The sequence below is a fragment of the Haliotis rufescens genome, unplaced genomic scaffold (assembly GCF_023055435.1).
Source record: "Haliotis rufescens isolate VD_foot unplaced genomic scaffold, xgHalRufe1.0.p SCAF_1, whole genome shotgun sequence".
Taxonomy (NCBI): Eukaryota; Metazoa; Mollusca; class Gastropoda; order Lepetellida; family Haliotidae; genus Haliotis; species Haliotis rufescens.
In genome coordinates this window covers 87,735,625-87,752,598 of record NW_025963779.1, presented here as the reverse complement: position 1 = coordinate 87,752,598, position 16,974 = coordinate 87,735,625, and the positions used below count along the sequence as shown (strand labels likewise).

At 41.2% G+C, this 16,974-nt stretch overlaps 1 protein-coding gene across 1 annotated transcript in view; it reads left to right on the top strand.

Moving 5' to 3' along the window:
* Window positions 1–16,974, top strand: part of LOC124119731 — a 96,869-nt gene that overhangs the window by 53,538 nt on the left and 26,357 nt on the right. The window contains exons 4-5 of the mRNA XM_048381370.1: window positions 10,065–10,232; window positions 14,702–14,866. Coding sequence (XP_048237327.1) covers window positions 10,065–10,232; window positions 14,702–14,866 — 333 coding nt within the window. The remainder of the gene's footprint in view (window positions 1–10,064; window positions 10,233–14,701; window positions 14,867–16,974) is intronic.

The window sequence follows — 16,974 nt, the reverse complement described above, 5'->3', positions numbered from 1 at the left end:
GAATAGTGGAAGATGATTATTGACAGCTATAGGCGCAATGTGGCTGTATATTATGCTAAAACTTCAGCTAGGTGTCCCGAAGCAGACATTAAGGATGAAGAATGTTTGGTTAAACGTCGAGATTAAATCAGAACCGAAAGAACCGCTCCTTATATTCTTGAAGTATATTTCACGCACCATCAGATTCGTATATAATCGTAATGGTTGGCGTTTAACAACGAGAGAGTTTTCGATAGCCGTTAAAACACACGTGTGTGGCTCAAACTAGTATAGAAAGTGTGGCAATAAAACGAGTGCTTCATAGATACTGACACCACACAATTTATCAATTTATCAAAACTGATGAATATCGTACCATTCCGTTTCTGAAGACTGGAAGATGCTCAGAATTCGGAGTATGGAATTATAGGATGACAGTGAAGATAGGGGTCTGTTATTTCAGACGGAAAGTATTTTTTTAGCGGAACGCAGTCACAATACCCGTGTGCCAGGATATTTAAAAATCCTGAAAGATTACTTCTTATAAAGTACCAGTTGATAGAAACATGTTCACGAGTGATCCAGACGCCAATCAATCCTTCCTGTGTGAACATATCGATCTAATTCAGGGCCGACCGTGACAAAAACATTCCGTATATGTCACATCCAAATCAGATATTTATTGTTTACATATTGTCGATATTATTGAAATGTGTTTAAACAGAGAGTATAAGATCAATTTATGCTTTAAGCTAATGATTCAAATGAAACATAGTTTAAGTGGCCATATGCGGATATAGAAATGTCAGGTTTCAGTTATATAACACAAGAAGAAACAAACTGTTTGATTCCAATGTCACAGGGTCCAGGATCCGCGTCATGGTCTACTTCTGGGCTTTGTAAATGATTATTAAATGTTAGATAAAATATGAAATAGAGTTCAGACGTGGTATTAAATATTACTTGTCGATATGGCTCTCACCATCCTAACTGTGGCCGCGGCGGTAAGAGCTAAGTCACAGCGTCGATTGCACTTACTATAACCTGTTGGTGCTATCCCGGTGATAAATTTCATCATTTGACGTTGCATCGATATTCATAACATCCTCTTGAATACACAATCAATAATCATCTTAAAGGAAGATAGTGAAGCAGACCAAAGATGGCACCAGTTTATAGGGCAGAGTCTCAAGTAGTTCCAGTCACCACAGCAAAACACAGATATCGTGGACATGTATCTATGTGTGTGTGTGCGTCACTCTACACTGAGCGATATCGAGTCTATGGTGTTGGGACAGACAAATTATGATCATGTTAGCATTGAAAAAACAGGTAACCTATTTCTGTCAGCAATCCTTTTAAGTGTTGATCTCGTTTTGCCAATCTACGGAAGCCTTTCTGGGCCATATGTATGTTTATTTTTTCTTTGAAATTTCAAGATACTGAATCAAATTTCCATATGCTTTGTTGAAATGTCAAGATACTAAGTTGAAATTTCAAGATACGTACTAAGTTGATATTTTAGAGATAATGATCTTCAAATTTCATGATAATAAGTTGAAATGTTATGATTTTAACTTGAAATTTCAAGATACATACGTTGAAATTTCAAGTTAAAATCATAACATTTCAACTTATTATCATGAAATTTGAAGATCATTATCTAAAAATATCAACCTAGTACGTATCTTGAAATTTCAACTTACATCCTAAAATTTTCAGGGAAAAAAAAGCAAGTGGCCCCAAAAGGCTTCCGTACCAATCCCAACCTACTCCCGAAAACTACCCACACCACTCCACCACACTACCTCAGCCCCACCCGATGAACTAGCCAATGGAATGTGAAACTGTCAGTCGTAATTTCCTGACGGTGTGTTCAGGAATCTCAAGCCACACATTGAAATCACACATCAAAGTTACTAAATATAGTGGTAGGTTTCTTTATAATAATATCTTTTATTCATTATCACATAAACGTGCTTTGATATATCAATTGAATAGTTTTTAAATGTTTTGGCCTATAGAAGGCGCGGGTGGCCCAGTCGACTAAGGCGCTGCAAATCGCTGTGTAGAGTTGCTTCCCTTGGGGACTCTAGATCGATGGTTCAAATCCAAATTCGGCCATATTATGTTTATAGGTTTGTCAGAAACATACCCGTGCTCGTAGGATTTACCAAAGTGGTAAACGTCTGAGACCTGCCGCACCCTGACCGAACTGGAACAGCTGAAAGTAGAGTTAAATCGAACTCACTCTCTCACTTACCCTCTTCAAGACCATCTTCCCGTGGCAAGGGAGTAAACTGGCTTTTACTGCCAGTTAACTCGCTTGCTTCGAGAAGATTCTTCAAGACTTCATATCAAATGTTACCGCAGTGCACTTCAGCGTCCCAAAATAAACACAGTTAGAGATGCCTGATTCTCAAGCCCTGGGTTAATACACCGGGAGAAACCACCAAATAATGTACAGCTTACGTCTTTCACTGCTCCTTACAACGACAAGTGTCGAGTATCATGTTTCTAGATATGTATCGCATAGGGACACAGTGCGACGTGATTACACATTTGTCCATATTCCTAAAGAGATGCCACGCCGTAAGCATTGCCTGAGCCCGACTATCGCAGAGAAGTTGATATAAACCTACATATTTGGGCAAGACGTTGTGTGCAGGTACATTCATCAATTCTCACTGATCTGTTTGGTTTTTTCTCTCACAAAACAATTCTGCAGGAATTGAAAAACGTACTCGCAACTCGGAATGAAGGATTATCCGTCACCTGTGTTGAAAGCACCTCGCCAAGGCTGGCAATCTTCGCAGCTCGTAGATTATGTTAAGAGTGTATGGCCTTGTCTTTGTGCAACCCCACTATTACATACATAACTCAGTCGATATGAATTATGCATGGTTAGGGGGTCTGTACAAATGGACGGCTGTTGCTAATGAACAGATTCTAACAGTTTCCTGGGACCGTTTAGGAATACATTTTCATCTTAACGTCTTGACATAATAGGCGTTTGGGGTAATTTCAGTGTAAATAAAGGTTTTTATTGAAAAATTAAAGAACTAAGGTTCCGACACGACGTAGTTATTGTGATGTGGTAACTCATTCAGAGCGCCCGTTGCTTTGTTTCTCTGTATGTACTTAACGCTAAACGTGAATGTGATCAAGGATTTATTTATCATTGTGTGTTTTTAGAAGAACATTACTCAAAACCAATCTGTTTACCTTTGAAGATTTAAAGTGTTCTGTCTTGAATTATCCTGTTTTTGGATAAAATAGTCAAATGTTAAATTCGAACTCTGCCTAGCACGCCAAAATATGTTTATTTTATCTGTTTCATATTTAGATCTATGCGTAGAAGAGTTACATAAACTATTTATTCACAAGACTTATGACAGGAGGAATGACTTCAACTTTCCAATAGTCAACTTTCCCTTCATGTCGAGCAATTCTGCAGCAGCTTCAGCAGCTCCAACCACATGTCACAACTTCTGAGGCACAATCAACAAGCTCTTTCTACGAAGAGCGCCATACGTCTCTTGCTCAAAAGTAGTCGCGTCAAGGTTTCAACATTTATGGCCTTAGTAAAGTTTTTAAAATAGTTTATGGTAGACATGTGGAGTACATTTCCAAATTTGAGCCATCAGTGACCAAACTGTTGTCCAATGCAATTCCCTTTTTGTGCCCTGTACCATATGTTCCCGTGTTTTTCAGGTAAACAATTGACTTGCCCTTGCATGGATTTGTGATAGGTGACACTGGTTGGCCAGGATACTCTCGCCGTTTCGCGAACACCTGTATCATCACTATTTGATACCGATTCATAAACACATACTCATGATATAGTCGGAATCGTATAATGAAATGGGTTTTGTCCCTTTTATTTGCATATTAAGATGCGGTCAAATGTCTGGTTGTATTAATTTCCAAACAGTGAAACATCGCAATTTGAGTAAAACAATTTTAAGTGAACTTCTCTAATCTCAACAGCAGGACATGCTTACCCTTTTCGCTAGCACCCCGTTTCATCACTGATTTTCAGATATCTTTTCACATAACTTTCTTTACCAGTTTGCCAATTACTCCCTATGGTGTCGTGGAAATCACTAATCATGTTGAAATAATACTACGGAAATATCCATGTCATCCCAGTACTGTCACGCAGGAGTGACCCACGATTCTGTCTGTTTGGGTTTCCAGATTCAGTTAGACGTGTACATTTGTTATACTGTTTGTGGTTATGGAAGATTACATGCTTCTTGCATGACAGTCGACATGCATGGCATAACGTCACAATCGCCCAGAGCTGACACATTAGAAATAGGACTTGCAGTACATACTTCATATTTACAGAATTTTTATTGTGGAGGTTCAAGGATTAGCTTTTTCCCAAATACCCATATTTTCGATCGATAAAAGAAAATAGGTTATATTTGCCTGTCAAATATTTTTAACAGTTTATCTGGTGGTATATTCTTCAATTTTCCTTGAAATCTGCTGCGTGATGTGTCGGTCTTTGATGTTACTGCACTGACAGGTTTGATCCGTGATAGTCTTGATGATAATAATACACCCAAATAGTTCTAAAAACGTGACATCGTCATATAAAATGTCGCTGTATTTCCACGTCTCTTTTCTTTTAATGATGTCGGGAATCCTGACAATATCTCTGTGTTGTCAAACTTCACTTTTAATCTCAATCGATTAAAAACTGTCTCCAAATTATCAATTTTCCGTTGCAAGCATAACACGCTGGCGGCGTTAATGCAATGTTCAACAGCATGAAATAACAGAAGAAGATTCTGAAGATTCTGATGGACAAACAAGTCCTTCGATTTAAGTTCTTGAAGCATGACTTCTAATTATGCAATGAATAATGAAAATAACACAGACATCACCTACAATGATCGTGATGAAATATTCTGTTGTAATATAGTCACGGCAGTCTTCACTTCATAATAGAATCCTTTTAGGACGTTATCGAATTTACCATAAATACCTTTCCTCATTATGACGAACCAGTTTTCTATTCATACAGTCCAGGGCTTTCCGAAAGTTAACAAACAAGCACGTGAACCTTCCGCTTCTTTCAGAGGTCCTTCTGTCCAGAGACCGTCTCCGTGGTCTAGTGGTAGAGCGTCCACCCGGAGAGCGGAAGGTCCGGGGCTCGATCCCCAGCCGTGTTATACCAAAGGATGTTAAAAGATGGTACTTGTTGTTACCCTGTCTGGCGCTCGGCATTAAAGGGCTAAAACAAGGACTGGTCGGATCTTTTTCAGTATACTGTGTCTGAGTGGGGTATTCATGTTCAACTGCGGCATGGTATCGCAGTGAGCTAGCACTATAAATCGGATACAGTCACACACACACACACACACACACACACGCACACACACACACACACACATACACACACACAACGTGCATGCACAGCGCTATATAAGTGCAATAATCACCTCACCTCACCTTCGAATTCTGTCCAGGTGCTTGAAGGATGTACTCTCTAGGTTTATCAATATCACTACAAGTCTCCCGTACTGTCCATGTGCTTGAAGGATACATGTGCTGTCGACTGCGCTGTGTCCTGACAGGGACCACCATGTACTCTTTAGGTTTATTAATATCACTACAAGTGTTTATTAAGAACACATGTGTCCAGTCTCCCGTACACGTTCATTAAAGAATATGTATAGTGTCTTCTGATGCAAAGGTTTAATGAATCTTGACAACCACCTGGTTCACGAACACCTGGCTCACGAATAGCTGGTGTTCAGGTGAACACATGCTTAAGGAACAGTCGGAATCGTACGTTTCAGCACAGATCTCGGAAGGGTGTGACGCGTACCTATGCTATAAGAACAGCAACATTGTACTCTGAGCATTGACATACGGATATTAGGATATTAGTCAAATCATTGAGGTGAAGGTGAGGTGAAATGGGGTTTAACGTCGCGTCCAAGATTAATGCACTAACATAGCGACGTGCATGTACGTGTGTGTGTTTGTGTGGCTGCTTGTACTAGTCCGGACTGATGCCGATTTATAGTGCTAGCTCACTGAGATACCATGCCGCAGTTTAACATGAATACCCCACTCAGACACGGTATACTGACTCCGCGCCGACCAGTCCAGGAAAAACATTCTTTGCTTCAAAGAACATATGTTGTATTTATGAACAATCGGGAAATAAAGATAAATGATCCTGATTACGTAATGTTGTCTTAAGAAATAGCCCGCAGAGATTTTCTCTTGAAGTAAGGAAACTCAAATTTCCATTTAGATTAGAATCTCTATCTTCACTACTTCCTCACTGAGCATGTACTAGCTCGTTTTGAAAGTGAAATATTCATGAGGGTTACAGTGTATTTGGATCGTTACTTTTTTCGGCTTTTCATTCATGTGATATTGAAATAAAGTCGGTGATCTTATGCTTGAACTATACATCAGTTTACTTGCAAGCACTGTACCGTACGCAAATCAATTAAAACAGCCAATGGAGTACTAATCAAATCACGGTTGCATTTATTTCTTTTCACTCCAAGGCATTAACATATCAAACAAACGAGGTAGTAATAACATTCAGTAACTACCAATGGTGATAAATAATTCTGCACACTTATTACAACTAACAAGGCCATGGGAACGTGATCTTGTTGAGGCTTGTTAATCTGGCCAAATGCCACAAGAAATGTCAGACACGGCCTGCTGCCCTTACAAGGCAGAGCAGCTTGCCACACACCTACTCCGATACTAAGTCGGGTCTCGAGGGACAATGACGCAATGTCTTCTTCAAATCGATGACAATAACTTGTCTGGACTATGCAGTTCACAACGCCAACGCCGAAATGGATGCCATAGGGAGTTAAAGGCAAAATAGTGGTTAAATATGTATGGATCACTGAAAATCAGTGATGACACCTGGTGTTCGCGAAAGGGTAAGCATGTCTTGCCCTACCTGCAGCAACCGCCACTCACACAATTTTCATTAAAGAAGTAATGTGTCGCCTTTCACTTCTCCCAGACCAAACTGCGTCATAAATGTTTCACTTTCAACGATTGGCAATGTCGTGTTTCAGAACAGCATGTTCTCCAAGCTTGCATTAACAGAGTGTGCATTCATTCTATTGATGAAGCTCGACCATGACTGATTGGATAATTATATCCACATCCTGTTGTAATACTAACATTAGCACAGTCTTTCCAATCTATCCCTCGACTAAATATCTGATATCCTCATACACACAACGTGTTGTTTCTAGATTAGGATCAACAAGTTTTGTCGAATTAGTCGGAATTAGATGGCTCATTACGAAGCCATTTACTAAAAATAAATTTAAACGGCGAAACGTTTCCATCATATGTGTTTGCGCAGTGGATTTACATCCGATTATCCTCTATTTAAGTTTCAAATAACATTACACGTCATTTCAATGTTGACACGGAAAGTTTGTGTCCGTCGGGGTACTTAATGGTTATCCGATGTCCGCCTTCACCGGCCCGCTAAACCAGCCGGTCATGGCCAGACTAATATAGGCAGCGGCGTCATGCTTATTACTTATTCATCAATGACTTGACGACCGCCTCCGTGGTCTTGTGGTAGAGCGTTTCCTGACTGTACCTACTACATCAGACTGAGGACATATCAATACAACTTGCTTTGTCTCGAAGTATGCCTCAACCATCTCCATCATCTGTGGTACGCATAATACTACTACTTGCTTTGTCTCGAAGTATTCCTCAGCCACTCCACCATTTGTGGTACACATAATAATAGTACTTCCTTTGTCTCGAAGTATGCCTCAGCCACTCCACAATCTGTGGTACACATAATAATAGTACTTCCTTTGTCTCGAAGTATGCCTCAACCCACTACATCATCTGTTCTACACATATTTATACTACTTCCTTTGTCTCGAAGTATGCCTCAACCCACTACATCATCTGTTCTACACATATTAATACTACTTCCTTTGTCTCGAAGTATTCCTCAACCCCGCCATCATATGTGGTACACATATTAATACTACTTCTTTTGTTTCGAAGTATGCCTCACCCACTCCATCATCTGTGGTACACATATGAATACGACTTACTTTGTCTCGAAATATTCCCCAACTCCGTCATCATCTGTGGCACACGTATTAATATTACTTTCTTTGTCTCGAAATATGCCTCAGCCACACCATCATCTGTGGTACACATATGAATACTACTTCCTTTGTCTCGAAGTATTCCTCATCTTCGTCATCGTCTGTGGTACACATATTAATACTACTTCCTTTGTCTCGAAGTATGCCTCAGCCACTCCATCATCTGTGGTACTCGTATTAATACTATTTCCTTTGTCTCGAAGTATTCCCCAACCCCGCCATCAGCGGTGGTACACATATCAATACTACTTCCTTTGTCTCGAAGTATGCCTGAACCCACACCATCATCAGTGGTACACATATTAATACTACTTCCTTTGTCTCGAAGTATTCCTCAACCCAGCCATCATCTGTGGTACACATATAAATACTATTTCCTTTGTCTCGAAGTATGCCGAACCCACTCCATCATCTGTGGTACACATATAAATACTACTTCCTTTGTCTCGAATTACCCACTGCATTAGCTGTGGTATAAATTCTCATAGCAGTTCCTCTGTTTCTTGAAGTATGCCTCCACAAATGGAACTGTAAGGTGAGGTGAAATGGGGTTTAACATCGCGTCCAAGATTACTGCACTTATATAGCGCCGTGCATGCACGCGTGTGTGTTGTTGTTTGTACTAGTCCGGACTGATGCCGATTTATAGTGCTAGCCTATGCCGCACTCAGACACAGTTTACTTACTTCGAGCCGACCAGTCCTTGTTTCAGCCCAGGAAACGGGGAAACAACAAGTACAATCTATTACCGTCTTTTGGTCTACGGCCGGAAATCGAACCCCAGACTTTCCGCTCCTCGGGCGGACGCTCTACCACTAGACCACCAAGTTCTATGGAACTGTAATATTCATACTCATATATAATACTTTTACACCGGAAAATGTTCCGCCCTTTTCAACAGCTGTAGTACATGTAGTCCTACCACAATATAGTTCTTATAATTCGCATTACCCCTCCGAGGGTTGATTTTACACAGACACTATTATCCTGATGTCTCGAATTACACATGTCCCACTCATTGAGCTGTGGTTTGTCTCCTACATATTGTTATTATACTTCTAATACCTTTAGTTCTACTTTCGTTCTCTTTGCCCTGGCAACGTGAATTCTCCTGATACCCTACTCGTGGAGATTCCAGGTTAGACTTGCTCCGCTGTCTCTTGTAGTTATCGTAGGAATGTATCAGTTGGTCAGGTGGCATGGTTGATTGTATGTTATCGGTTTCCCAGTTGCATGTTTCGACGCTCATGATGTCAATTACAGTAAACTACGGTTATAACGAACTCAAAGGGACTGCTATTTTTAGTTCGTTATAACCGTAGTTCGTTATAAGCATATATACAGCATATATACAGCAAATAGTGGGGACTAAAAAGTTAGTTCGTTATATCCGTCAGTTCGTTATAAGCGTGTTCGTTATAGCCGTAGTTTACTGTACTTGACAAACATATTGTATATGACATCTTTTATTACATTTATTCCGCTGTCTTGGTGAGGATTAGATTGTGTGTTCCAGACCCATTTTATTACAGAAAGTAGTCATATAGCTGAGCAATTGCTAGGTGCAGTGTAATGTAACAAACAGTCCTAATACATTACATATGTCTGTAATGTGAAAAGTATTTGTAATTCTAGATGCGAGGTCAGAATTTGTGTGGCCTATCGGTCCATCTCGGTACCTCAACCTGTATTTTATACTATCTGACGTCAGCATATTTTTCAGATGACGTAATATTTTTAGTTTGTGACGTAATGAACAATGGATGACGTCCTGTCTTATTGTTATCAACACAACATGACGTCACATCGCTTCAGTGAGACTTAGTAAAATGCACATGTACAAAATCGGAAAGTGATTACGCTCGTTCATTGTCCCCACTTCCGGTAAAAAAATTCAAAGAAAGCACAAATCAGTAAAACTTCCACATGTTTCAGATTACTTTGGCTGGTGCTGTTCACGGGCTGTGCAGGTGTGATGGGGTACCAGATCATTGACCGCATCCTCTACTACTACAGCTGGCCAGTCACCGTCAACGTCCACGTCAACTTCAACGCTTCCCTGTTGTTCCCGTCGGTGACTCTCTGTAACCAGAACGCCTTCAGGTAACGCAATACAGAACAGGGGGTAACATGCCACCGTGTTTAACAACATATTTACCTTTTGTGTTTGAAGATAATAGCTGTGGGCACTAAGCCCTCTGCTCATGTTCACCAGAAGCAGAAACAAACGAAAAATGTGACTAATCTTTATGTGAGAGTCGATCGAGTTGAGAATGTGGAGCAGAGATGCGTTCCTTAGTGACAGACAATTTAATATACTCACAACAAAAGTTCCTGGGACACCAATATTTTAGTGTATTTTTGAAACAAGTAAAGTTTCGTTTTCAATATTGTAGTGCATGTATGGAATCAAGTCGCAAAAACGCAACTGCTACAGAAAAGCATGCATTCCATGCAAAAGTTTACTTTTATGCAAGCCCCATGCATTTCACTACCCAAGAATGGGTATAAAAACATGTGCGTTAACGGGATTCCATATGCATTGTTTAGCATCGTGCTGACAACAACTACTCAGAAAAAAACAACAAACTTACGCAATTATTCAACATTACGAAATGCCACGCCTGTCCTAAAATGAGCGTCAGCGAGCCATTGGTATGCTTGAAGCAGGATCGAGTTAACGTGATGTTGCAAGACAATGAAACGTCCACAGAAACACCAGTTGGTGTTTATGGCAACGTTGGCAACAGATGAATGCAGTCAGAGACCATCCTCGGAGTGGCAGGCCACGCGTAATCAATAAACGACAAGACAACTGGATTCGAACAACACACCTACGAAATCTATTCCAGCCAGCAACAGTGACTGCAAGAAGCATCTCTGGCCTTCGACGAATATCTTCACAAACCGTACGTCGTCGCCTCAGATGTGCAGGGATTGTCGCCAGAAGACCCGCCAGACGGCCTATTTTGACAGGAAACCACCGGCAAACACGTCTACAGTGGTGCAGACAGCATCTACGCTGGACAGCCATGCATTGGGGACAAGTTCTATTCACTGACGAGTCTCGTTTTCACCTCAGCCACAGCGATGGACGGATTCGAGTGTACCGACGTCGAGGTGAACGTTACGTCAATCATTGTGTCATAGAAGAAGATCGGTTCGGGGCGGCAGCGTTATGGTATGGGGTAGGATTACAGCAAGACAGAGGACCCGTTTGATAGTGGTAGAGGGAAATCTCAATGGACAGACGTGATCATCGGCCCTGTTGTTCTACCGTCGTGTTCTACCGTCGTCATAGCCCAGGCATTACCTTTCAACATGACAACGCCCGGCCTCATATTGCTCGACTTGTTCCGGATTCTCTTCAACAAAACAACGTGAATGTCATCCTCTGGTCGGCTCGCTCCCCTGATCTCTCGACAATCGAGCACATGTGGGATGAGATGGATTGGCGCCTTCAACGTCAACCACGTGTTCCACAGACACTCAAGGAACTTCGAAACATGCTCCAGCAGATATGTACAGATATCCCACAGGACTTTGTGCGAGGCCTTGTCCATTCCATGAGACGAAGATGTGTTTCTTGCATCGCAACCAGAGGTGGACACATTTTGGCATGTTAATGGTGTTTTTTTTATGAAATCACGCATTTCCTTAAGTCAGTATGGCACATTAAACCATTTGAACACTTACAGGAGTCTTTTATCTGTTGCAAACCGAAGTTGTTTAAGATTTGGTGAAAAACATAACTTTGCCTTAAATCTTATTCAATGTCACAGGAACTTTTGTTGTTCAGTATATATGGATTTTATTGAAACAAAATAATTGTTCCAGGAAATTCTTGAAAAAAATAATAATGCTTAGACGCCGTGACTTAACTGAATATAGAAAATTCAGAATGTTTGACCCTAATCACTTACTCGTCTGTTACACGTTCTTTGAGAGAGAAATGACATCGATTTACCGGTGTAATATACATTCATGTTTAAAACATTATTCCAAACGAACTCAACACAACAGATGAAAGCTTTTGTTGAAAACCGATACAATGTCGTTCCTGCTGTGTGATTGTCGATCTGGTAATTGATAAGAGAGACTGTGTAAAGAGGACTTAGTGTAATTGATAATTACACTTTGAGTAATTGTTTGTCGATCTGGTGCCCTGAATTGCGTCACACAATGAGTGGTACCGTTATTGTCAATGGTGAAATAGATACAACCGACACTAAACATCAGACTGGCTTCTCTTATTGAGGAGAACCAAGTGGAAAACTGTCGTGCTCAACAATCAATTCGGAAATTGTGAATTTCCAAGACACAAATCTTTGCTTGGCATTTATGCATGATTACACAATGTCTTTGTGCCAGCTGCCTGATGTCGAATGTTCGCAATTAGAAGATGACATCTACAGTAAACTACGTTTATAACGAACACGCTTATGTCGAACTCACGGATATAACGAACTTACTTTTTTGCCCCGACTATTTGCTGTAGTTGTGCTGTATATATGCTTTAAACGAACTGAAATTAGTAGTCAATTTGAGTTCGTTATAACCGTAGTTTAGTGTATTAAAGTTTTTAAAATTCCATTACGTGTAAAAAGCCTCGACAAAACCCAAAAAACTACTGAACTCGTGGCTTCAAATATAAACTGTTCTGCTGCATTGGTATAGATTAATGACTTGTCAAACAGTTCGTTACGACGATGAGGACGCTATATATGTGTTGGGTATACCTATGTTGCCCTATTGAACTGATGGCCAGGAACAACACAGTCAGGCTGGAACACTTCATGGAACAGCTATGAGGGACAGAGAGTACATGTCTCACTGTCCCACAGAAGCCACCTACCCCTACATCCTAGAGTACATGTCTCACTGTCCCACAGAAGCCACCTACCCCTACATCCTAGAGTACATGTCTCACTGTCCCACAGAAGCCACCTACCCCTCCATCCTAGAGTACATGTCTCACTGTCCCACAGAAGCCACCTACCCCTACATCCTAGAGTACATGTCTCACTGTTCCACAGAAGCCACCTACCCCTTGATCCTAGAGTACATGTCTCACTGTCCCACAGAAGCCACCTACCCCTACATCCTAGAGTACATGTCTCACTGTCCCACAGAAGCCACCTACCCCTACATCCTAGAGTACATGTCTCACTGTCCCACAGAAGCCACCTACCCCTACATCCTAGAGTACATGTCTCACTGTTCCACAGAAGCCACCTACCCCTACATCCTAGAGTACATGTCTCACTGTTCCACAGAAGCCACCTACCCCTTGATCCTAGAGTACATGTCTCACTGTCCCACAGAAGCCACCTACCCCTCCATCCTAGAGTACATGTCTCACTGTTCCACAGAAGCCACCTACCCCTACATCCTAGAGTACATGTCTCACTGTTCCACAGAAGCCACCTACCCCTCCATCCTAGAGTACATGTCTCACTGTCCCACAGAAGCCACCTACCCCTCCATCCTAGAGTACATGTCTCACTGTTCCACAGAAGCCACCTACCCCTACATCCTAGAGTACATGTCTCACTGTTCGACAGAAGCCACCTACCCCTCCATCCTAGAGTACATGTCTCACTGTCCCACAGAAGCCACCTACCCCTCCATCCTAGAGTACATGTCTCACTGTCCCACAGAAGCCACCTACCCCTACATCCTAGAGTACATGTCTCACTGTTCCACAGAAGCCACCTACCCCTTGATCCAAGAGTACATGTCTCACTGTTCCACAGAAGCCACCTCACTGTAGGGGTAGGTGGCTTCTGTGGGACAGTGAGACATGTACTTTAGGATGGAGGGGGAGGTGACTGAAAGTTTTAGGTCGTCCCTGTGGCACAGAGTATTAGTTAGAGAAACTCCTGCTGTAAAGATTGAAAATATATCTCCAAAATAACGTCCCATCTACAAAATGAACATGGAAAATAATGAGTCATTGCATTAATAATAGCGAGTCGGTGTAAACACGCGATAATTGACGTGTTTGATATTTTGATGTTTGTGGAGCAAAATACGAAAATAGGCATGGACGATGATTCCAATGGGATAGTGACATTACAGTTGTTTCGCCTATCATGTTGGCAAACGTATATGCCCTTACGTATTTATTTCAAATAGAAATGGGTTTTCAATCTCATGAGAATATTTGCGTACCAATCACTTATGTCATTAGACCGTTTAGTTATTGACAGTAATTACACTGTAATTGATACAGCAGCAATGAAATAAATAGATCATTCTAAGTAACGAAAACTCAGTGAGTTGAGAGAATTAACTCAGCATGAACTCAAGTTTTCATTTCAGTCAGCTCTAGAGCCAGACTTGGAGTCCTGGGGACCCATTCTGACCTGGACACAGGCACTGTGTCTCTATTCAGTCACGGGGTAGGGTAGCCGAGAAGTTAAAGCGTTAACTTGTCTCGCCTAAGGCCGGGTTCGATTCCCCACATGTGTTCAATATGAACCCTATCTGGTGTCCCCAGTCGTGATATTGCTAGAATATTGCTTAAAATGGCATACAGCCTCGCTCTCATTTTGGCATATTGTTTGCAGAGCAACGGCCGCCACGGAGGCAGGACGGTACCGCCTGATAGAAGAGATGTACACCAAGTCACATGACTTCAACGCCAGCCAACTGTTGGCCTACAACGCCTCCAACATCACCCTCAACGACCTGTATGAGAGGGCGGCACACAGAAGGGAAGACCTGATTGTCGCGTGGGTACACTCTTGCTGAATGAATTCTTGGAGCCACAGAATACATGCGCAGAGATTACATGGAGCCACATAATACATACACTGAGAATACATGGAGCCACCGAATACATACACTGAGAATACATGGAGCCACAGAATACTTACGTTGAGAATACATGGAGCCAAATAATACATACACTGAGAATACATGGAGCCACAGAATACATACACTAAGAATACATGGAGCCACAGAATACATACACTGAGAATACATGGAGCCACAGAATACATACACTGAGAATACATGGAGCCACATAATACATACACTGAGAATACATGGAGCCACCGAATACATACACTGAGAATACATGGAGCCACAGAATACTTACGTTGAGAATACATGGAGCCAAATAATACATACACTGAGAATACATGGAGCCACAGAATACATACACTGAGAATACATGGAGCCACATAATACATACACTGAGAATACATGGAGCCACCAAATACATACACTGAGAATACATGGAGCCACAGAATACTTACGTCGAGAATACATGGAGCCAAATAATACATACACTGAGAATACATGGAGCGACAGAAAACATACACTGAGAATACATGGAGCCACAGAATACATACACTGAGAATACATGGAGCCACAGAATACATACACAGAGAATACATGGAGCCACATAATACATACACTGAGAATACATGGAGCCACCGAATACATACACTGAGAATACATGGAGCGACAGAAAACATACACTGAGAATACATGGAGCCACAGAATACATACACTGAGAATACATGGAGCCACAGAATACATACACTGAGAATACATGGAGCCACATAATACATACACTGAGAAAACATGGAGCCACCGAATACATACACTGAGAATACATGGAGCCACAGAATACTTACGTCGAGAATACATGGAGCCAAATAATACATACACTGAGAATACATGGAGCGACAGAAAACATACACTGAGAATACATGGAGCCAAATAATACATACACTGAGAATACATGGAGCCACAGAATACATACACTGAGAATACATGGAGCCACATAATACATACACTGAGAATACATGGAGCCACCGAATACATACACTGAGAATACATGGAGCCACAGAATACTTACGTTGAGAATACATGGAGCCAAATAATACATACACTGAGAATACATGGAGCCACAGAATACATACACTGAGAATACATGGAGCCACATAATACATACACTGAGAATACATGGAGCCACAGAATACATACACTGAGAATACATGGAGCCACAGAAAACATACACTGAGAATACATGGAGCCACAGAATACATACACTGAGAATACATGGAGCCACAGAATACATACACTGAGAATACATGGAGCCTCAAAATACATACACTGAGAATACATGGAGCCAAAGAATACATACACTGAGAATACATGGAGCCACAGAATACATACACTGAGAATACATGGAGCCACATAATACATACACTGAGAATACATGGAGCCACATAAGACATACACTGAGAAAACATAGAGCCACAGAATACATACACTGAGAACACATGAAGCCACAGAATACTTACATTTACAATACATGGAGCCACAGAATACATACACTGAGAATACATGGAGCCACAGAATACATACACTGAGAGTACATGGAGCCACAGAATACATACACTGAGAATACATGGAGCCACAGAATACATACACTGAGAGTACATGGAGCCACATAATACATACACTGAGAGTACATGGAGCCACAGAATACATACACTGAGAATACATGGAGCCACAGAATACATACACTGAGAATACATGGAGCGACAGATTACATACACTGAGAATACATGGAGCCACAGAATACATACACTGAGAATACATGGAGCCACAGTATACATGCACTGAGAATACATGGAGCCTCAAAATACATACACTGAGAATACATGGAGCCAAATAATACATACACTGAGAATACATGGAGCCACAGAGTACATACACTGAGAATACATGGAGCCTCAAAATACATACACTGAGAATACATGGAGCCACAGAATACATACACTGAGAATACATGGAGCCACATAAGACATACACTGAGAAAACA